Consider the following 22675-nt stretch of genomic DNA (forward strand, 5'->3'; position numbering starts at 1 on the left):
ATATATATATATATATATACTATATATAATATATATATATATTTATATTATATATATATATATATATATACTATATATATATATATATATATATATATATAATATATATATATATATATATAATATAATATATATATTATATATATATATATATATATATATATATATATATATATATATATATATATATATATATATATATATATATTATTATAATAAAACAATCGTCTTACGAAAATAGGAAAAAGTCTTATGAAAAATTTTCCATTTTTGAGAGGTTTCTATCAAGAAATCATCGTTTCAGTTGTTGTTTGTCGCTAAAATCAAAATTAAAACTAATAGGGATTTTAAAAATTATATATATTATTATTATTATTATTATTATTATTATTATTATTATTATTATTATTATTATTATTATTATTATTATTATTATTATTATTATTATTATTATTATTTATTTATTCATTGTAATACAAAAGACTATTTTTTTGATAAATTTTATTTATATATGTTACTTGAATACTCTCTTGCAACAATGCAATTAGTTTATTTTTTCAAAATTAATTATGAAAGAAAAGTATCCACAAAAATTTCCGGCCTTTATTTAAAAAAGACGCCAAAATTACCATATAGCAAAACATGGCAACAACGACAGAGACCTTATGATTGCATCTGATCGTTGTAAACATTGTGTTTACCGCAAACTATTCATAGTTATGCTTACAAAAGTTTAGTTTTTTGTTGCTTTTGAACAATGTGTGCATTTAGATTATATTCCAAAGTGGCAACAAAAGAAATTTATCCACACACTACACTTAAGATTTTTCGAAATAAAAAATCAATTAAAGCACAACAAGATATACAAAATGAAGACAATGGGCGCGAAACTCAATTGTCCTCTAATAATTCGCATTTAAATACTGGACAAAAAACTGATGAGGATTACTATGAAAATGAAGTCAAAATTCAAATGCTCTCCGAGAATTTACATAGGCAAATATTTCCAAATTGTCACCGGCATCAGCAAGCCCGAATAAATGAAAAAACTACAAAAATTCAATATGAACTTAACAAACATGGCATTGATATAAATACTACCGAACGTTTGGAAGATGTACAACTTAAATTGCCGCCTCTGAAAGGAAAAAATATAGAAGAGCACTTTCGGCAAATAGGCAAAGAACAAGTAGAACCCTACAGGAATCTTTTGAGACCTTTATTGGAAATTAGATGCTTGCCGAAGAAACCTCAAAAGTGGTCATTACAAGAAGGGTGGACACAATATTGTCCAGAAACTGGTGCATCAACTTCTGTGGAATATCCCCAAGAAGATGGTCTTATTTTTGATGTAGAAGTTTGTCTATCGGAGGGACCCATTCCTACACTTGCTACAGCTGTCAGTAGTAAATACTGGTATTCATGGGTGAGCGGGCGTCTAGCATCTGAACAACCAGAAATACAAGTTACACAAAAGCTACCCCATCACAGTACAAGTGAACTTATTTCTCTTGGTAGAGAAGGTCCCAAAATTGTTGTTGGACATAATGTCTCATATGATCGCGCACGCTTGAAGGAACAATACTTGATAGAAGATACAAAAGTTCGTTTTTTGGACACAATGTCAATGCATGTATGCGTAAGTGGCGTAACAAGTTACCAAAGGGCATTGATGAAATCTAAAAAAGATCCCGCACCGGAAGATTTAGATTGGCTCAATCAAAGTTCCTTGAATAGTCTAGCCGAAGTACATCGCTTGTATTGTGGCGGCCCTTTACTTAGTAAAGAAGAACGTAATATATTTGTTGAGGGAACCCTACAAGAAGTTCGCCGTGATTTTCAATCTCTAATGACATACTGCTCCAATGATGTAACTGCAACTCATCAAATTTTAATAAAATTGTTCCCTTTATTTGAAGAACGATTTCCCCATCCTGTGACCCTTGCTGGTATGTTGGAAATGGGTTCTGCTTATTTACCTGTGAATAAGAACTGGTCACGCTTTGTAAATGAAGCTGACCTTGCATATGAGGATCTTAGCATCGAAGCTAAATACCATTTGGCCAGAAGAGCTGACGAAGCGTGCGCCTTGTTGGAAGATGAAAAGTATAAGAATAATTTGTGGCTATGGGATGAAGATTGGTCAACACAAGAACTAAAAATCAAAAAGACATATGCTAAAAAGAAGAACGCAGATTTAGATTCACCAAGAGTATGTGATGCTGCACAATTATCTGAAGAAGAAAAGCGACTGTATGTAAAATATCAACATTTATATGATTTAAAATCACAACTGCCAGCCCGACGTCCTTTACTACCAGGGTATCCTACTTGGTATCGGAAATTATGCAAAAAACCACCTAAAGATTTAGCTTCTGAGTGGAACACTGGTCCAACAGAAATCAGTACTGGTATGCAAATCGCTCCCAAACTCCTTTCATTGTGTTGGGAGGGGTTTCCTTTGCATTACACAAGAGAATACGGATGGGGCTTTTTAGTTCCTTTCACGTCTAAGATTTCGAACGTAGATATCGAAAAATCAGTTCGAATTCCTATAGAAGAATTGGCCTCGCAATGTCCCATACCGGATTTTGCTCAATCGTATGCTTCGGAGCAAGAGAGTGAATATGCATTTACGAATTTACACAAGGATTTGGACGCAAAATTGGGAAGACGTGAATTCTATAATAAAACACCAAAGAAGGATCGAACTGCGGGACTATATAAGGGCACGGGGGTTTGGTGCAATCATATTATAGATAACTGTTGTTTCTTCATCAAACTGCCACATAAAAATGGAAATTCACTAAGGGTTGGCAATCCGCTATCTAGAGATTTTCTGAATAAATTTTCTGAAAATGTTCTCAGTAGTGCCGAATGTGGTAGTAGCATAGCGGGACGTATAATTAAAATAGCTCGAATGATGTCATATTGGCGCAACAATCGAGATCGCATTATAGGTCAGTTGGTTGTCTGGCTTACACCTGAGGAAATGCCTGCAATGTTAAAGGATGTACCCTATGAATATGGGGCAATATGTCCCCAAGTGGTGACTTGTGGTACTCTTACGCGTCGTGCTATGGAACCAACATGGATGACTGCCTCAAATTCTCAAAAGGAACGTATAGGTTCCGAGCTACGCGCTATGGTTCAAGCTCCCCCAAAATATAGAATTGTTGGTGCTGATGTCGACTCGCAAGAACTTTGGATTGCCTCTGTACTGGGTGATGCCTTTGCCTATGGAATTCATGGCGCAACCCCCCTTGGGTGGATGACTCTCAGTGGTACAAAGTCGAATGGTACTGATATGCATTCAATAACAGCTAAAGCTGTTGGAATCTCACGAGATCATGCGAAAGTTATAAATTATGCTCGCATATATGGAGCTGGCCAATCTTTTGCTGAAGGTTTACTTAAACAATTTAATCCAACATTTTCCACTACAGAAGCTCGTTCTAAAGCCCAGAAAATGTTCTCCATTACAAAAGGAAAGAAGATTTATGTATTAAAAGACGAGTTCAAAGAGGATAATGAAAATCGTAGGTAAGACTGTAGCAACGTATTCGAAACGACAAACACTACATTTATAGATCTATAATGTCCATTTATGCAACTATCAGTATCGAATTTATATTAATCTGAAATTATTTGGTATCAATATTTCATAGCTATTCTGGTTATGAGGCATTAAAATTGGCTTCTTCAAACAATAAAGCAGTGGATGAGATGTTCGAAAAACCTCGTTGGGAAGGCGGCACAGAAAGTGCCATGTTCAATAGACTAGAAGATATAGCCAGCAGAAACGAACCTGTTACACCATTTTTGGATTGCCGATTGAGTCGAGCCTTAGAGACGCATAATACAGCAGATGAGGGCCGTTTCCTGCCAACACGTATTAATTGGGTTGTTCAAAGTGGAGCTGTTGATTTTCTTCATCTAATGTTGGTTTCCATGAGATGGCTTTTGGGCGATAAAGCCCGATTTTGTCTTAGTTTCCATGATGAATGCAGATATCTTGTAGAAGAAAAATATGCCTACCAAGCCGCCCTTGCTATGCACATCACAAACTTACTCACTCGTTCATTCTGCTCATCGCGGCTGGGATTGAATGATCTACCAATGTCCGTAGCTTTTTTTTCTTCAGTTGAAGTAGACAGTGTATTGCGTAAGGAATGTAATATGGACTGCGTTACACCATCGAACCCTCATGGTCTACAAATCGGTTATGGAATACCACCGGGTGAAAGCTTAAATATCCATGAGGCCATGAAGAAAGCACAATGCACTGATATAAACGATTGGAATTGGGTAAAATAAATATTCTTTTCAAAGAATTATTATAGTAAAGAAAAGCCTTAAAGATTATTATAATAGCAAAAAAAAATTAAATATGTCTAATCGTCATCCTCGCTGGGTATATAATCCGATCCACTAGAATCTGCGAACGGGTCTTCCTCACTCTCAGCTTCATCATTTGAATCATTATTGACGGTGTTACGGCTAGCCCTTGTGCTATCTGGAAAGTGTATATAAGAAAGATAGGTAATGAAGAAAGTTTCACTAAAGAATTCCAAAGAAATTTAATACCAACTAAGAAAAAAAAAACACTTGACCTATGATTTACGAAAATTAAACAATAAATAAATTGTATTTACTTATAATTTGTAATGTTTAAAGCTAGAAATAGTCATGGATATTTAAACATTAACTTCATAAGTTAAAAAGAACTATAACAGCTACTTTTAAAATTTTGATATTCATTAAATCCTTACTAGTTTTGCGTGGATGCCTGAAGTTTCGATAATGATTATAGTTTTTCCTATAACACTGTCTCCCATATTTACAGTTTGGTGCGTTTGCTACGGGAGATGGCAAACGAGGTGATTTGTAGTCACTATCTCCAGGGTGTGCATGATCCAAACGGTGATTTGGATTCGTTCTAGAGATAATTTAATATTAATTATCGATCCTGGAAATTATTGTCTGTAATCCATACCTGTAACAGTCTTCACCGTAGGGACAGGATGTTCTTCTGGACGGAGTATTATTTGCATTTGTTGTACTTGGTTCATCCATTATAACTTATATGGGTGTCCCTAAACTAAGCAAATATTGCGTAGCGTAGTAGTTGATTTGAAATCGAAAACTTCAAAAAAAGTGTTGCCAAGTATACATTAGTTTTATGAATCGAGAGCAATAAATGCCCGATTTGGAAATATAAAATAGGTAGTGTTATTATCTAAAGGTTGGTATTAAGTTCGGGTTTAAGGTGGGTACTAAGTTCGAGTTTAGCCGCTAAAATCGCTAAAGTGAAAACTAAATCAGTAAGAAAAAGGCATAAAATTATACATATTTGTTGCAAATTTGTTTATAACTTGATGGGGAAAAGCCCAAAGCAAATTTTTTGTATTCCTTAAAATGGAATATTAAAGAAAAGTAATCGTGGAAAAATGACGATTTTAGCGGCTAAAGGTGGGTATTAAGTTCGAGTTTAGCCACTAAAATTTGCCATTTTTTCACGATTACTTTTCTTACTTAGTCCACTTTAAGGAATACAAACTTTGTGATAATTTGCTTTGGGTTATTCCCCACCAAGTTATAATAAAATTTGCAACAAATATGTATAATTCTATGCCTTTTTTACTGATTTAGTTTTCACTTTAGCGTCTAAACTCGAACTTAGTACTCACTAAAGGTCTGCACAAGCATATTTAAATTTGCAAATTTCAAAATGTTCTGAAACATGAATAGAACTTTCAAAACATAGCTATAAGTAAAACTTTCAAACATCAGAATATAACCTACGCTTGTATGGTTGCAAACGAACGATGTTTTGAAGGTTCTATTCGAATAACGAGAATCTACAATTTATTTGTTTAACTGATAGGTTTCACTTATTTGCTCTACGATGTGTACTGTATAAACTTTAGCTTATGACTGACTTGACAGCTCTCTCCGCTAGGGGTTTATATACCGAGATATTACGATTTCGAATGTTCTCGCTAATTGGCCTACAACCTTCTAGATTAATCTACTACTATCTGGTACGCACATATTTATCGGCTTATGTTCATTGTCTTGGCTATCTAGAACTTTCTATTGGGCGTTATTGTACAGGTATGGCACACATACTTTTAGGCTTATACTAATAATCTAGTGCATTCTACTATCTGGTAGATGTCGTGCAGGCATAACATAAGTGATTATGGTCATATTACTACAATTATAAGTAAAACAAAAGGCGTTACTTTTACAATGAACGATTGGAAAACTAAGAACACAAAAGATGTTTAGGAAAGTACTAGAAAATAAAGAAAGGACTCTAACAAAGTTATGACGTAATTTTATCGTTACAATTTGAAATTTAAATTAACGGAAACTAATTTAAATAAACTTAAGTCTAGAAATATCACATTCGTAACAATATTTTTTCTCAAAATTAAATCACACCACTGTGCTGTGCTGCTTGAGGTTCTGTAGAACATGCATAACCCACGCAAAATATTTATAACCCAAGTGGCAACATGTTCTATGCAACATGGATTTGATATGCTTGGTTTGGTTTCGATTGCCTTTAGTTGTGCTTGTGTTTTCAAGCCATGCTGCCGTCGAACGATCCCTGCCAACATTTGGGTTATAGTTTTATCGTCTTTCGCTAAGATGTCACTATTTCGGATCGCCAGGAAGTTTTCTGGTAGCAAAATCTCAAGCACAGCAACAATAAAAACAACTATCGCGTGGGGTGTTTCCGTTTCGAAACAAATTCGACTCTAACAGCCATCAAAAATCTAAATATAGTCTCCATATATCGACATAGCTGATTTTTCAATAGCACCTCTCTGAGAGTACGTGTTTGAAAAGCCACTATGTAACTACTTTTAGTCACTGGTTCGATTCGATCCCCCGACACTATCGCGTAGTGGGACATTTGTTCCCGAACGGGGACCCTAATTCGACAAGGTGATATCGCCTGCGAAAGTTTTATCTTCCGCGGCGAAACTACTTCGATACACTTTCAATAGAGAATGTTTGCAGGGATGTATTTGTTCGGTTTGTTTAGCGAAGCACTGATGTTCTGCATGTTCTATAAAAATCAAAGCCATTTGAAATCGATTTCGAGCATACTTGTGCAGACCTTTAGTACTCACCTTTAAACGTCAATAATTGTAATATTGTATAGTATTCGCGCGGGAAGCTAATCAATGGTTCTTGTTTAGACGTACCGGACTTATTTTCTAAACCTAAACAATAATCAAATCGGAAAACTTTGTAAGCCATGCACCATTTTCCTTTTAACCTTCAAATGTGAGCCAGCATTTTCTTCTTTCTGATGCTCATTTACCATTAATTTTTTCCATTATTGCAAAAATATAAAAAGTAAAATATTCTATTTTTTAGGAAGTTTATTTATATTAATTGCTGTATTCCATTGGCACGCATTCCTCAGCTGCGACATGTGTAGGTGATGAGCATTCAACTAAGTGATCATTCGGTTCACTATCTAAAGATGGCTCATTACTAAACATTTCCTGTGGTACTGTAGGCGTGCGTTCCGGTACAAGGTCCATGGTTGGTTGCTTTGTGGCATGAGTTTGGTGATTATCACCTGCTACGATATTGTGTGGTGGCTGAGTTTTAGTATCTGCCGAATCAAAAGGCATAGGCGTAACAATTTTCTTTTTACGTCCTCTAGTTGATCCAGTGGTCGAACTACCACCAACTTGTTCCATTCTGCGTCTGATAAATGTATGGTATAAAATTTTCCAAAAACATAACAAAGAAACTAAAAAATACTCACTTTTTTATATCTTTTGCAGCATCATCATCTGATGAATCCTCAGTCTCTTCGCTTTCCGACGATGTGTTTTTTGGTTTTTCATATTGAAGTAAACGATCCAAGAGAAATGATCTATCGCGAGATACCTTTAGTAAGCGTCTTTGATTTGAACGTAATGCATCTTGGAAGAATTCATTTTCCTAGAAATATAAGATTGGAAATAAATACATTGTCTTCACAACTAAGTTCATTAAGTAGATTTTGTTCGATATAGAAGTGTTGCAACATAAGACAACATACGTATATTAAAAATTTCAGCTTCCTTTTCAAGTACCGATACTGCGTCTTATAATCGACTGTGTTGGGTTTTTGCGCTTGGCGACTTTCATCATTCTCCTGGCTATCAGATGACTCTGTATCCTCGTTAGGATCCATGTTCGGTGCGTTGTTATCAGTTTGTGCTGCCTCTTCATTGGCCAATGAACGACAATACCATCCATCCAACATTTTAATTTGTATGTATAATTATGCTTTGAAAATTTGTTTAGTTGTTTTATAAAAACATATGTATAATGGTTTTGATCTCAAAAGTTTTTTACAATACAGGCAAATATAATTACCACTGCACTTCGTAACGATGTCGCTGACTTTCGATAACATAATATTGCTGCAGCAACAGGGTGATGCATATAAAAAAAAATATAAACGCAATATAAAAACTATAGCCGATTCCCAGTAGCGTGGCTAAAAAGTCCCCCTGGACAGGACAACAAGAAAAAAAAACAAAAGCCGATGGCTTTAATATATTTTACAGTTTTTTTAATAGTAATAAATAAAATAAGTAAACAATTTTCTTTATACAGGAGAATTCTGTTACAAAAAATTAATTCAGTTGAACACAGAAAACAAATTTGTTGCTCTAACCGATTTATTGTTTTACTTTAATTTTATTTTTATATGAAGCACCCTATTGTTGTCCACATTTTGTTATTGAAAACTAGCAACCTCGCTAATTCGCGGGAGTATAAACATAAACAAAAGTTTGGCTGCGGAATTCACCCAATTATTTTTCTGAAGTAACTGGATTTAAATGAAAGTTGTTATGTGGACACTTTTCTATATCATTTAATTAACCTTGCAATATGTCCGTTCAACTGAACTACAATGCACCTAGTGAATATGAACTGATTGAATATCCTGGTTTGGTAAAGAATGATGATAAAATGCTCAATACGTTGGGTGGTTTAACGAAAGTATCACAGGCAAGTTTCGATGAAATACAGTTTTAATACTAATCATTAGACCACTACTTACAGGTGTTAGGAGGAGAAAGCAAGCGATTAGAGTTGCGATTTCATCCCAACAACCCCTTTAATAAGCCTTTATGCGGTGAAGTCAATAAAAGAGCTGGACTTTTGCTATCTGTTAAAGTTCGAAGGTCAAAACGGAATCCCAGCAAACCCCCGGAGTTTGTTGTAAAAATCATTGGATATACAACTAGAAGTTTTACCTTTGATTGTTAGTGTTCGTTCAATGCTATAACCATATTATTTGAATGAAGTTTCTTTTTGCAGCAATGTGTGACTTTCAATTCCTGCCATTAGCAAAAAATCCTACTAACAATGCACGTGAAATGGATATGGTATTAGATTCTATAGTACCAAGATCCGTTGTGGACATCGACTATTACAAGTACGTAGTTTTTTATAAAACGATATAGACTATTAAAACTTTTTGTTAGTCGACCCGATGTTCCAGTTATAGCATTACCCACAATGTTTGCTCGTTCAGATACCGTTCACACCGCAATGTTTCGAGGAGATTTTTCCAAGGAGGATGGGCAACATGAAACTTTGGGTGTCCTCACAAAATCTAATTATGAGTGCCGAGATATTGTGGGATTCAATATGGTTGATGGATTTCCTACACATCCAGATCCGCAAATTGTGAAAAAAATGAAAGTAAAATATGTCTCTGACGAACAGCTGGAAAGAGTAAAAAAAGTAAGATTGCTAATAATTGTTTGGAAGTTTCTTTATTGATGTATATTTCCTATAGCTTTTTGAAGAATGCCCTATATGGACACGTATAGCACTTCTTTACGAATCAGGTGTGACTCAGGATAAACTGAAATGCATAATACCCTCTTTGGCATACTATTTTTCGACGGGCCCGTGGCGAACATTATATGTACGATATGGATATGACCCAAGAAAAGATTTCAATTCACGTTATTATCAGACTTTCGATTTTCGCCTACGATTCCGTTCCGGTGTTTCAGAGTTTGTATGTTTTGGACCGTTAATTGAACTACTATATATTTATGCATACATATATTCTTCAGGTGAGTGATCGCAAAACGACAATCAAGAAACGGCACGAGAATCCTTATGAAATAAATGCTCTAGTACAAGATATTAATTATCCATATTTCGATGAACAAAAACTACCCCGGTCACGCCAATGTATAATGAGAGTAAGTATACATCTTTTCAAAATATAAATAAACAGAAATCTGTTTGGTACAGTTGGGTATTGAATATTTTTATTGTTGATTAATACATATTTGAATAATCGTAGACGAATAAGTTAAAATTTCAATATTTCAGTAAATGATTAAACCAAATTTGATACATAAAAATATCTTAAGGAAATGTTAATATTATTAATATATTAACGTAATGCAAAGTTGTACATCCATTCACAGGCGTTGGACATCAATATGTAATCCTGCCGAGCTTTCGGTTATATTAAGTTTCGTTTCTCTTTGTCAATATATCAAGATCGGGAATCAGTTCTGCTGTTCAAATCAAAATTAAATTTGTGAAATCAGAATTTTCTAAAGCAACAAAATTCAAAGAGGTTATTTAAAAAAGATAAAAAAAAGTAACGGTCAAAAAATATTCGCGGGATAATTCGAATGAAAAAACAATTTTATTTTTCTTTAATTCAATTTTGTTCTGAATCGATAAACGTGTTATTATCCAATAAATGCTTTGGTTTTCACTCACGAAAATACTTTCAGACCGGTCGAATACATCCTCAAAAATATATAAAATAAATTGTTTTATTTTCTCATTAAACAGTACTGTGATATACGTATGCCCAAAATACAAGAAATGTTAGAAAAAATACCTTCTCCCATGGCAGGGGCCACATGCAATGAACGAAATGGATGGCTACCCCAAGGATTTGACAGTCAAGTACGACAAATAGTTAGCAATGCTATTAAGGAATTATTGAAGAGCCATTACCGCAAAGAACAAGTTCTGGCTGATGTTGATTCATATGAAAACGAAGTAAGTGTTCTAGGTTTTTGTAAACGATTTCAGATTCTATTTATATTCTAATTGACAACAAGGAGCAGGAATATGGAGAAGATGAATATGATGAAGGCCAATGTATGAACGATGAAAGTCTCGAAGAAATTTTCGATGATATGCAAATGGAAACGGATGAAAATCCATGAAATATATTTCTCATTGCTGTATAAGTATTTATTAATAACAAAGATAGTGTTGGCAGAGCAAAAATAATTTTTAATAAAACTGCATTACAAATTTTTGGGATAACTAATAGAAATAATAATAAAACTATGTTTTATATACTTTTTGAAAAATGCAACTGTAATAAATATGACATTAATATTTATATAATTAAGGCCGGCATCTATCCAAGAAACGAGGATACAAACATACTTCACGAATATGATAGCGGTTCAATAACCAACAGAGCAGACGTTCCAAACCAAGGCCGTAGCCACCATGAGGTTGAGCACCATAGATACGTTGATCTGTGTACCAATAATAGGGTTTAGGATCGATACCTTCACGCGCATAGCCCTTAAGTAGATCTTCATTATTATAAATCCTCATTGAACCTCCAACAATTTCACCAACATTTGGTAAAAGAACATCAACACTTTCCGTTAACTCAGGGTTTTCGGGGCATGGAGACATATAGAAAGATTTAATATTTTTGGGGAAACGGCAAAGCATAATAGGCTCATTAATGGTATCAGTCATTTTGCGTTCTGGAGCTTCAGGAATATCCTAGGATAAAGCAATAGTGAAAACATACACTTTAAAAATTTCATATTTGAAATACCTCTCCAAATTCGTAGAATGTTCCATCATCCTTGGTTACATTGTTCTCCTTTAACCACTTAATAGCGTCCTCATAGTTCATGCGTCTGAAAGGTCGTTGGGGTGGCTTAAAATCTGGATTCAATTCATGTACAATATGTCCCCAAGGGGATTTCAATACAATGTCGACAACATCACAAACAAGATCTTCAAGACGATCGAGTAAGTCGTCGAATGTTATGAATGGACATTCAGCTTCAATGTGAGTATATTCGGCCAAATGCCGTCTAGTGCGACTTTGTTCTGCGCGGTAGCTTTGAGCTATGCAGAAAACATCACCCAGGGCGGGAAGGCATGTTTCCAAATATAATTGAGAGCTTTGAGTTAGATAAGCTTCCTCGCTGTAAATAGAAATTTTGCGAATGATACGTAGTGTAAATATTTACTATATGTTTAGCAAAAAGTCGTGAAGTGCAATATCGAAGCATTGCACTACATACCTGAAGTATTTGAGCTTGAACAATGTGGAACCACCTTCAACTTGAGTTTGCACAAGGGTGGGAGGAGTGACCTCACAATATCCACGGTTGAAATAATGAGAACGGAATGCTTGCATCACAACTGATCGCATTTTCAAGATTTTTGATGTATTTTCTCCACGAATCATAATATGGCGGTTATCTAGTTGTACATCAGGGTGAGCTTCTTCATTGAGAATACTCTCGGCACCGCCAGCGGGAGCCAAACCAATCAATTCCCAATAATCAACATGTAATTCATGTCCACCAGGGGCCTAAAAATATTCTTCGTAATTATGTATTTTCAAAATTTATATTTAAACTTACCGATTTTCCTTGTGGCACTAATTTCAATGTACCAAATAACTGCACTGAGGATTCCGTAGTTAAAGTAAGTGCATCGTAAGTTTGACATAATCTGTCGGTCAAAACACACTGCAGGAAACCTGTGCCATCTCGAAGGGTAATAAACATTAATCCCTTGCCTTGACGCCTTAGACGATGTACCCAGCCATAAATTCGTACACGTTTATCTCTGTTGTTTTCTCCTTCAAATATACGGACTTTTTCAGCTTTAGGCCATGAGGGGTCTTCGGAAATTACCACCTTTTTGGCTTCCTCTAAATTTTGGTTGCGTTTTTCAGCATCTTCCTCTTCTCTTTTGGCCTTATCGGCATTCTTATGGCTTTCACGCACCCAAATTTTTTGGATTTTCTTTAATTGCGATTTGGCTGCAACTTCATATTTTTCGCTAGCTTCGGGGTCCTTGCTATCGACATATATCACAGGAAAAGGTTCCTTTCCTGCATGCCTCATAGCTTGAAGAATAGTTTTGAATGGTTTCGATTCGGAACCATCGCCTTTATCGTCACAACCACTCTTTTCGGAAGTATAAATAGAACCTTAAATAAACATGTTCGGAGTTTTTCTTTAGATATATTTGTCAATATAATACTGAAGGCCACATAGTGCCAACTCAACAACGTGTCTCGAATTGGTTTATGTAGTACAAAAAAGAAAATTATAAGTGATCACTTACCCAATGTCAAATTGGACATATCCTCCGTAATCGTAGACATTTTTTTACTATAATTTAAAATATAAACAAAATTACATCAGCTAAACAGAAAAGGTGAATGGCTGGAGGCCGAGTGCAATTGCTTGCAAGTGGAGTACTTACTAAGTTTACAATACCGCAAAATATTACCAAAATCGTATCAGCGTGGCAACATGTGAATATTGTTCTCGAGAGAGGTTATTGTTTGTCGATTAACTTATCGATTTCTACCAACTCACCACTTATATCCATGGTATAATAATACAGGTAGTCAAACAAATTTTGTCGCCGTGAAAATTTGCTAAGAACATTTTCTTCGAGTGTCGCCACTCCACAAAATATGTGACAGGATTTTGATGTCACATTTTGCAGAGCTTCAAAAAAGGCTTCGCTCTACTAGTATCATACACCAAGAAAGGTATAGACGTCTCGAGTCAATTCACAATAAGTTTAATTGTATTCAGAGTGCACACAATTCACTCAAGTTCTCTATGGAAAACGATAACTGCCGGTCTTGATTAGCAGAATTTTATATTCTACGAAAGATTTCGCTATTCACAGAAAAAATGTATTATTGATTGATACTTTTTCATACAATATTGTAATATCCAAACACAAGGATGAGCATTTTTCATAGGTAACGCCATATCAATTTGATAGTGAATCCCATCTTCAACATTAATTCAAATGACCTTGCAAATTACTGCCTTCAACAAATTTTCCAATATAGGTCGTTGTATAGGTAGTTGTTAGTGCCTTCATTTTTTTTCATAGTTTATTATGATTTTAAATAAAGTAATAAAAAAAATCCAATAGGTTTGATGCATTTAAATGAAATTTAGTTTGAAAAGTTGTTGCTAATATGTTGAGAAATTGTTGCTAACGTGTTGATTTCTACTGTTGAGGGTAATGTCTGTTTTTTTTGTTGAGAACGCGAATTTCTCACCAATTTTTCATATTGAATTCTAAGCTAATTCTTTGAACAAAAAAATGAAAGCGTTGAATATAAGCATTTCTCCAATGCTTGTGTTTATTGGGATGTAATTCGCTAAATCGGCCTTTTAAAGGCTTTGAATTGCTTAAAAGAAAAAAATCTGAAAACTTAATAAAAACATTCACGAAATATCGCAATTGTCGTTGCTATAAGCTTTCTTTAGCGGATCTTTATTGATAACGATAATTTAATATAAATAGAATTTTATAAAACTACGTTTTAAATTGTTTTCTATAAATGCGATTGCAATAAATATGACTTCAATATTTATAAAATTTATGGCCGGCATCTATCCAAGAAACGAGGATACAAACATACTTCACGAATATGATAGCGGTTCAATAACCAACAGAGTAGACGCTCCAAACCCAAGCCATAGCCACCATGAGGTTGAGCACCATAGATGCGTTGATCTGTGTACCAATAATAGGGTTTAGGATCGATACCTTCACGCTCATAGCCCTTAAGCAGATCTTCATTATTATAAATCCTCATTGAACCTCCAACAATTTCGCCAACATTTGGTAAAAGAACATCAACGCTTTCCGTTAACTCGGAATTTTCGGGGCATGGAGACATATAGAAAGATTTAATATTTTTGGGGAAACGGCAAAGCATAATAGGCTCATTAATCGTATCAGTCATTTTGCGTTCTGGAGCTTCAGGAATATCCTAGTATAAAGCAATAGTGAAAACCAACACTTTAAAAATTTCATATTTGAAATACCTCTCCAAATTCGTAGAATGTTCCATCATCCTTGGTTACATTGTTTTCCTTTAACCACTTAATAGCGTCCGCATAGTTCATGCGTCTGAAAGGTCGTTGGGGTGGCTTAAAATCTGGATTCAATTCATGTACAATATGTCCCCAAGGGGATTTCAATACAATGTCGACAACATCACAAACAAGATCTTCAAGACGATCGAGTAAGTCGTCGAATGTTATGAATGGACATTCAGCTTCAATGTGAGTATATTCGGCCAAATGCCGTCTAGTGCGACTTTGTTCTGCGCGGTAGCTTTGAGCTATGCAGAAAACATCACCCAGGGCTGGAAGGCATGTTTCCAAATATAACTGAGAGCTTTGAGTAAGATAAGCTTCCTCGCTTTAAAATAAAAATTTTGCAAATGATACGTAGTGTAAATATTTACTATATGTTTTTCAAAAAGTCGTGAAGTGCAATATCGAAGCATTGCACTACATACCTGAAGTATTTGAGCTTGAACAATGTGGAACCACCTTCAACTTGAGTTTGCACAAGGGTGGGAGGAGTGACCTCACAATATCCACGGTTGAAATAATGAGAACGGAATGCTTGCATTACAACTGATCGCATTTTCAAGATTTTCGATGTATTTTCTCCACGAATCATAATATGGCGGTTATCTAGTTGTACATCAGGGTGAGCTTCTTCATTGAGAATACTCTCGGCACCGCCAGCGGGAGCCAAGCCAATCAATTCCCAATAATCAACATGTAATTCATGTCCACCAGGGGCCTAAAAATATTCTTCGTAATTATGTATTTTCAAAATTTATATTTAAACTTACCGATTTTCCTTGTGGCACTAATTTCAATGTACCAAATAACTGCACTGAGGATTCCGTAGTTAAAGTAAGTGCATCGTAGGTTTGACATAAACGGTCGGTCAAAACACACTGCAGGAAACCTGTGCCATCTCGAAGGGTAATAAACATTAATCCCTTGCCTTGACGCCTTAAACGATGTACCCAGCCATAAATTCGTACACGTTTATCTCTATTGTTTTCTCCTTCAAATATACGGACTTTTTCAGCTTTAGGCCATGAGGGGTCTTCGGAAATTACCACCTTTTTGGCTTCCTCTAAATTTTGGTTGCGTTTTTCAGCATCTTCCTCTTCTCTTTTGGCCTTATCGGCATTCTTATGGCTTTCACGCACCCAAATTTTTTGGATTTTCTTTAATTGTGATTTGGCTGCAACTTCATATTTTTCGCTTGCCTCAGGATCCTTGCTATCGACATATATTACAGGAAAAGGTTCCTTTCCGGCATGCCTCATAGCCTGAAGAATAGTTTTGAATGGTTTTGACTCGGAACCATCGCCCTTATCGTCACATCCAGTCTTTTCGGAAGTATAAATAATTCCTAAAATTATTATTGAGACAGGTGTGTTGCTTTACTTTACTCGTAGTAAAAAGTAGTAAAAGAGAGAAATATTGAAAATCCTCTCAGATTTCTATATTGTTAAATGTACAGGAACGACAATATAGTAAAAATTTTAAAAATGTCAAATAAAAAACAAAAGAAGCATTGTGATTTGAATAAATATTTTCAAAACATGTAGGTAAATTAAATACTTTTATATCGAATTTTTTTTTGACAAATGGCAGATTTTTTGCAGGAAACTTCGAAATCCTTATTACGATAGAAAGAAGCTATGGTTTTTACTTTGTTATAAAAAGTACTCCTTTTGCAAAATTTTTAATCAAAGTAAAACTATGGCTTCTGGGCCATAAAGTAGAGTAATAGCGCATATTATCAGTATCTTATAAGGTGGGGTTTTTCATTCCGTTTGTAACACATAAAAATAACGAATTCTGACTATAGAAAGTATATATAGTCTTGATCAGGGAGAAATTATAAGACGATGTCTCTCTGTCTGCCTATCTGTTGTAATCAGGCTACTTCCTTCAATAATGAACCTATAGTGCTGAAATTTTACCAGACACGTTTTTCTTCTACATGCAGGTCAATTTTGAAGATGGAACTACTTCGGCCTAAGTTTCGATTTTGCTTCCATATGAACCGACCCCCCAATTGGGGTCTTCATGACATAGACATTAAAACTTTTATCCGATTTGCATGAAATTCAAACGTAGAGGTACTTTTGGTCCATTAAAGGGTGTGCCGAATTTGGTCGGTCAATGTTTTGGTACTTTTTTTCGAAACAAGTGGTATTGGTTCGGCATTGTTTTGAAATTCCAAATTGTGGAGTCTACACGTTAAATCTAAAGCACAAAGGTGCACAAAATTTTCCTCCAGAATACGTAGAATTTTATAAGGAATGTAGTCTTCTAGACTCAAAATACAGACCCCACTTTGTTCAAATTTTGCAAAAAAATAAATTGTAAGGCCCTATCTCGCAAATATTAGATATATTCGCACACATACACAATCTTTTTATGGTAGTTTATAAGTTCTATCCAGCAAAAATCGGTGCATAATCGCGCGTTTACCAAGTAACACTAAATTTCATACATCCGAGGTGTCCAACTTCCAACGTCTATAGACCAGCCCGTGAATCCACTAGGGACCTACAAACCTCTATATATAGAGAAAAACATTTCAGCTTTGGCACAAAGAAAAAATTATGATGATATCTTAATCCATTAAAAAGTTACAGAATTATTTCCAAAAAAAAGCTATTTGGAACTACTTTAGTTTGGAAAAGTCACATTATACCATTTCCACAATGAGTCTACAATGTATTATCGAAAAGAATCATAAATGATCACTTACCCAATGACAAATTGGCCATGTCCTCCGTAGGCATATTGATTAAATTAAATTTTCCTTACTACAACGAAAAATAGTAACAAAATTGCATCAGCGACCAACGAAAAATATGAATGTACTTCTTTTCCTTTGCATCAACGTGCAAACGTCTGGCTCAATGAGAAAGATGAGTAATTGAAAAATGAGAGATATACTCAAAGAGAGTATATCGATAATCTTATCGATTTTTATAATCCATCCCAATAAACACAGGATGAGCGTTTTTCAAATGCAACAACATTTCAGTTTGAGGGTAAATATAATTTTCAACATAAATTCAACTTGACTTGAAATAGCTCATCTTCAATACATCTTCAAATTGTTTGCGAATTACTTCCAATTTGCCAAACTGTTGATGAAATCTTTGAAAAGGTGTTGAAGATAATATGAGAAAACTTTGACAAAACACTACCCTAAAATGCAACGACAAAACCATGTGGTTTTCAATACTTATTTGTGCAACGAAGTTCGTGGTCAATTGCAAGAAATAAAAAAATGGAAAATTTAAGCAAATAACCAAATAGTTTATAAAAATAGGTAAGTGAAAATAAAAAAATGAAATAAAACTTTAAGGAAGTCACTAAATGTATATCTCTTTGCAGAAAACTAAAATTATGGATTGTACGTTCTTGAAAACATTAAAAAGCTGACCAATGAAAAAATGGTGGACAATTAACTGGAACTGCTTCAAATAGTTTATAATAATTGGTACGTCAATATGACAAATTAAATCAACACTTTAAAGAAGTCACTAAATTTAAATCTCTTTCCAGAAAACTAAAATCTTTGGATGCTACATTCTTGCAAACAATAAGAAGCTGACCAATGAAAAATGAGTGGCTTATCGACAAGAAAAAGTTTCCAGAAACGTTACAAGTGCAACCAATTAAAATTGTTAAAAACAACAAATTGTTGAAATCAACAACTTCTGGATGATGTGCATCACATCGTCAGTTTAATTCATATGCTATTATCAGTTTAAAATGGATATTTTGTGAATTCCTTCTGCTGGAAATCAATTCTAACAAGCGGTCCAGTACGTTCCTAATTTCAAATTGCCCGCATGTTAATAAAAGGAAGGAAATCGAATTATCAATGCAAAAGTGTTTACTAATAATGTTTATATTTAAAGTTTTGTTGTTTGTTTTTTTTTTTGTTCTTATTTGTTGATATCTTTTATAAGATTATTATATATCAATTGGTATTGTAGTGTATTATGTAGTGTAGTGTATTATTATATATTTTATTTTGATGAAAATGAATAAATTATACAAAATGCATAGAATTTTGGCTTTGACTTTCAATTTGAAGTGGGGATATCATTCATACAAATTCAGGTTGAAAAGTATTTGCAACGATGTTTATTTTGAATTTGACTCGCATCGAAAATTGTTTGACAAATTATTGAGTAGCGATGCATTTCAATTTGAGGATAACACTTGAGACATTATTGCGAATGTGTTGAATTTCACTGTTGAGGGTAATGTCTGTTTTTTGTTGAGAACGCGATTTTCTCAACAATTTCTCAACTTGAATATTACCCTAATCCTTTGAAAAAATGTTTGAAAAATTGTTGAAATTTAGCATTTTTCAAACGTTTGTGTTTATTGGGACCAGTCACTACCATGCAGTGTTGCCAGGTTAAGCGGACCTTAGACGGTCGGATAAACACTACGACAGAGGTTCGCCTATTTGTTGTGTGTTCGTTCAAGTTTTACCCTCACACTGCACGAACAACTATAATAACAACATAAAAAAATAAGAAGAAGCATAAACACAAACAATGAAGATGGACGAAAAGTTAGATGTAAAGCCATTTTTTAGTAAAAATGGAAGAAACAATAAAAATTCCAAGCTGAATTAGCGATCCGTCATTACCCTGCCAACATTTTTTGAATTTGGGGGCGCTTTTGAGGATCCCCACTACGTCGAAAATAGTCGTATACGATATCCAAAACTCCTCGGAAAAGCGCCGTCACTATTGAGAAGTTGTGCCACGCCAAGTTACTACAAGAAAGTATCGCATGAGTGCAATTATTAGGTGCCCTTCTGGATACATTTAGAAAGACGCCAATAATAACCCCATCAAACAATCAGAGAAAGTGCATCTTAAGATAGTTGTAAAAGAATCATTGTGGTCAAATAAAACACGATTGTTTAGATGATTATTAATTTTATTAAATATTTATAAATCCTCATAAATATAACATTTATACGACTATCACATCACGCTTAACATATTTTTATGCATTAAAAGATTGAAGTTGAGTTTCAAGTTGCAAGTTACATCCCTGCCAGCATTTCAAAGTTCCATTTCAACCTCATCGTTACCACAGACTCGTAAATGTCACTTCAACCATCATGAAAAGGTACATCAAAAAGTACATGCAAGTAATTTGCCATCCCTACTGTTAAAAAAGCCATTTTTTTGTGAAACGCCAAGCGCAACCAGCTTGTTATATTTTAATTAAATAAAAACGAAAATAAAGTTCTGAAAACATAGATTATACGCTTAAAATTGTGAAAGGTATATTGGTGAACAATTTGGTGATTTTCCAAATGGAATAAAGTGATTGTTTTTCAGATATTTTACAGACACGCTGCCTCCATGGAATAAAAACACTGGTTGATAGACGCAGCAACATGTAACTCGCTACTTGTAACTCAACATCATCATTAATGCCAAAAATTATGTTAAATGTAATGTGATAGTGGTATAAATGTTATATTTTTAAGAATTTGTAAATGTTTAATCAAATTAATAAATATCTAAACAAACGTGTTTTACTCGACCACAATGATTCTTTTACAACTATCTTAAAATTCACTTTTTCTGATTGTTTGGAGGGTCCCTTATTGGCGTCGTTCTAAATTGATCTATAAAGGCACCTAATAATTGCACTCATGCGAAACATTTTTGTAGTAACTTGGCGTGGTACAACTTCTCAATAGTGACGGCGCTTTTCCGACGAGTTTTTGATGTCGTATATGATTGTTTTCGACGTAGTGGGGATTCTCAAAAGAGTCCCCAAATTCAAAAAATGTTGGTAGGGATGTTGTAGCGTCTATCAGCCAGTGCTTTTATTCCCAATGGAGGCAGCCTGTCTGGAAATATATTTGAAAAACTATCACTTTATTCCATTTGGAAAATCAAAAATTGTTCACCAATATACCTTTCACAATTTTAAGCGAAATAACTATGTTTTCAGAACTTCATTATCGTTTTTAGGGGGATTCCCCCAAATTTAGGGTTTTTTCACGTTTAGGGGGATGTTTAGAGGTAACATTTATTTAAGGGGATTTTTGGGAGTAAAAAATATCTTAGACCTTATGAAGTGGAGCAATTCTTAAGCCAATTCGGGACAATTCTGGCATGAATTATGAGAAAAAAGATGCGGGAAGTTAACAAGAGATCCTGAATACAAGCAAGTATGCAATAGCATTAACTTCGTTATCTCTTTTAAACGCCTCTGTTGAAAGGGCATTTTTAATATTTGACACAATTAAAAACAATCGTATTTTAACTTAGCAGCTGAATGCTTTTAAAGAGTAAACCTGCTTTTTAGATTGATATACATATTGTATTATTACATTCAAAGAAAAACAAGTATCTACGGCCGTAAGTTCGGCCAGGCCGAAGCTTATGTACCCTCCATCATGGATTGCGTAGAAACTTCATCTAAACACTGCCATCCACAATCGAATTACTTAAGTTGCGGTAACGCTTGCCGATGGCAAGGTATCTTAAAACCTCCTAACACCATCTTCTAAATTGTATGTAAGTCCATACGTGGTATATATTAAAACAAAAAAGATCGATCCAATACGTATATAATTCAGTTTGACAAAGTAGACATAAAATTTTTACAACATTTTCTACAGAAATAAAATTTTAACAAAATTTTCTATAGAAATAAAATTTTCACAAAATTTTCTATAGAAATAAAAATTTTGACAAAATTTTCTATAGAAAGAAAATTTTGACAAAAATTTCTACAGAAATAAAATTTTGACAAAATTTTCTATAGAAATAAAATTTTGACAAAATTTTCTATAGAAATAAAATTTTGGTAGATTATTTTTGGCTCTAGTGGCAACCATGATTATGAACCGATGTCGACCAATTTTTGTGTGACCAATTTTGGTATGGTTGTTAGCGACCATATACTAACACCACGTGCCTAATTTGAACCGGATCGGATGAATTTTGCTCCTCCAAGAGGCTCCGGAGGTCAAATCTGGAGAATGTTTTATATGGGGGCTATATATAATTATGGACCGATATGGACCAATTCTGGCACGGTTGTTAAAGATCATATACTAACACCATGTTCCAAATTACAACCGGGTTGGATGAAAATTGCTTCTCTTGGAGACTTCGCAAGCCAAATCTGGGGATCGGTTTATATGAGGGCTATATATAATTATGAACCGATGTGGACCAATTTTTGCATGGTTGTTAGAGACCATATATCAATATCATGTCCCAAATTTCAGGCGGATCGGATGAAATTTTGCTTCTCTTTGAGGCTCCGCAACCCAAATCTGGTGATCGGTTTATATGGGCGCCATATATAATTATGGACCGATGTGGACCAATTTTTGCACGGTTGTTAGAGACCATATACCAATACCATGTACCAAATTTCAGCCGGATCGGATGCAATTTGCTCCTCTTTGAAGCTTCGCAAGCCAAATCTGGAGATCG

The 22675-nt window shown here is 34.4% G+C and overlaps 6 protein-coding genes and 2 long non-coding RNA genes across 9 annotated transcripts; 4 read left to right on the forward strand and 4 right to left on the reverse strand.

Annotated features, from left to right (window-relative positions):
- Positions 1–702: 702 nt before the first annotated feature.
- Positions 703–4661, forward strand: PolG1 (DNA polymerase gamma, catalytic subunit tam). Its single transcript, XM_075294116.1, has 2 exons — positions 703–3543; positions 3669–4661. The coding sequence occupies exons 1-2, from the start codon at positions 758–760 to the stop codon at positions 4315–4317; spliced, it is 3435 nt and encodes a 1144-aa protein (XP_075150231.1). The 5' UTR covers positions 703–757; the 3' UTR covers positions 4318–4661.
- On the reverse strand, positions 4305–5342 carry LOC142224348 (uncharacterized). The gene is made up of 3 exons (XM_075294118.1): positions 4997–5342; positions 4773–4939; positions 4305–4516 (listed from the first exon to the last, which is right to left on the reverse strand). Exons 1-3 carry the CDS (start codon positions 5074–5076, stop codon positions 4395–4397), a joined length of 369 nt encoding a protein of 122 aa, XP_075150233.1. The 5' UTR covers positions 5077–5342; the 3' UTR covers positions 4305–4394.
- Positions 5343–7385: 2043 nt separating this feature from the next.
- Positions 7386–8424, reverse strand: LOC142224347 (uncharacterized). Its single transcript, XM_075294117.1, has 3 exons — positions 8078–8424; positions 7799–7977; positions 7386–7737 (listed from the first exon to the last, which is right to left on the reverse strand). Exons 1-3 carry the CDS (start codon positions 8282–8284, stop codon positions 7413–7415), a joined length of 711 nt encoding a protein of 236 aa, XP_075150232.1. The 5' UTR covers positions 8285–8424; the 3' UTR covers positions 7386–7412.
- Positions 8425–8778: 354 nt separating this feature from the next.
- l(2)37Cd (general transcription factor IIIC subunit l(2)37Cd) lies at positions 8779–11313 on the forward strand. Its single transcript, XM_075294122.1, has 8 exons — positions 8779–9039; positions 9094–9295; positions 9352–9469; positions 9519–9780; positions 9836–10063; positions 10122–10253; positions 10864–11076; positions 11139–11313. Exons 1-8 carry the CDS (start codon positions 8920–8922, stop codon positions 11244–11246), a joined length of 1383 nt encoding a protein of 460 aa, XP_075150237.1. The 5' UTR covers positions 8779–8919; the 3' UTR covers positions 11247–11313.
- On the reverse strand, positions 11296–13633 carry LOC142224349 (asparagine--tRNA ligase, cytoplasmic-like). 2 transcript variants are annotated; one of them, XM_075294120.1, is made up of 6 exons: positions 13561–13633; positions 13420–13466; positions 12708–13282; positions 12363–12655; positions 11885–12263; positions 11296–11829 (listed from the first exon to the last, which is right to left on the reverse strand). In XM_075294120.1, exons 2-6 carry the CDS (start codon positions 13457–13459, stop codon positions 11434–11436), a joined length of 1683 nt encoding a protein of 560 aa, XP_075150235.1. In that variant the 5' UTR covers positions 13460–13466; positions 13561–13633; the 3' UTR covers positions 11296–11433. The 2 variants fall into 2 exon arrangements, with proteins under 2 accessions (XP_075150235.1, XP_075150234.1); XM_075294119.1 differs by lacking the exon at positions 13561–13633 and having other exon boundaries at positions 13420–13554.
- Positions 13634–14568: 935 nt separating this feature from the next.
- Positions 14569–18087, reverse strand: LOC142224351 (asparagine--tRNA ligase, cytoplasmic-like). Its single transcript, XM_075294123.1, has 5 exons — positions 17932–18087; positions 15983–16557; positions 15638–15930; positions 15159–15537; positions 14569–15103 (listed from the first exon to the last, which is right to left on the reverse strand). Exons 1-5 carry the CDS (start codon positions 17963–17965, stop codon positions 14708–14710), a joined length of 1677 nt encoding a protein of 558 aa, XP_075150238.1. The 5' UTR covers positions 17966–18087; the 3' UTR covers positions 14569–14707.
- Positions 18088–18380: 293 nt separating this feature from the next.
- LOC142227546 (uncharacterized) lies at positions 18381–19071 on the forward strand. Its single transcript, XR_012719896.1, has 3 exons — positions 18381–18504; positions 18570–18675; positions 18741–19071. It is a non-coding gene; the product is annotated as an uncharacterized LOC142227546 (long non-coding RNA).
- A 1191-nt stretch (positions 19072–20262) lies between these two features.
- LOC142227534 (uncharacterized) lies at positions 20263–20745 on the forward strand. Its single transcript, XR_012719886.1, has 2 exons — positions 20263–20494; positions 20552–20745. It is a non-coding gene; the product is annotated as an uncharacterized LOC142227534 (long non-coding RNA).
- Positions 20746–22675: the final 1930 nt, after the last annotated feature.

The sequence above is a fragment of the Haematobia irritans genome, chromosome 2, assembly GCF_050003625.1.
Source record: "Haematobia irritans isolate KBUSLIRL chromosome 2, ASM5000362v1, whole genome shotgun sequence".
In the NCBI taxonomy this organism is placed as follows: domain Eukaryota; kingdom Metazoa; phylum Arthropoda; class Insecta; order Diptera; family Muscidae; genus Haematobia; species Haematobia irritans.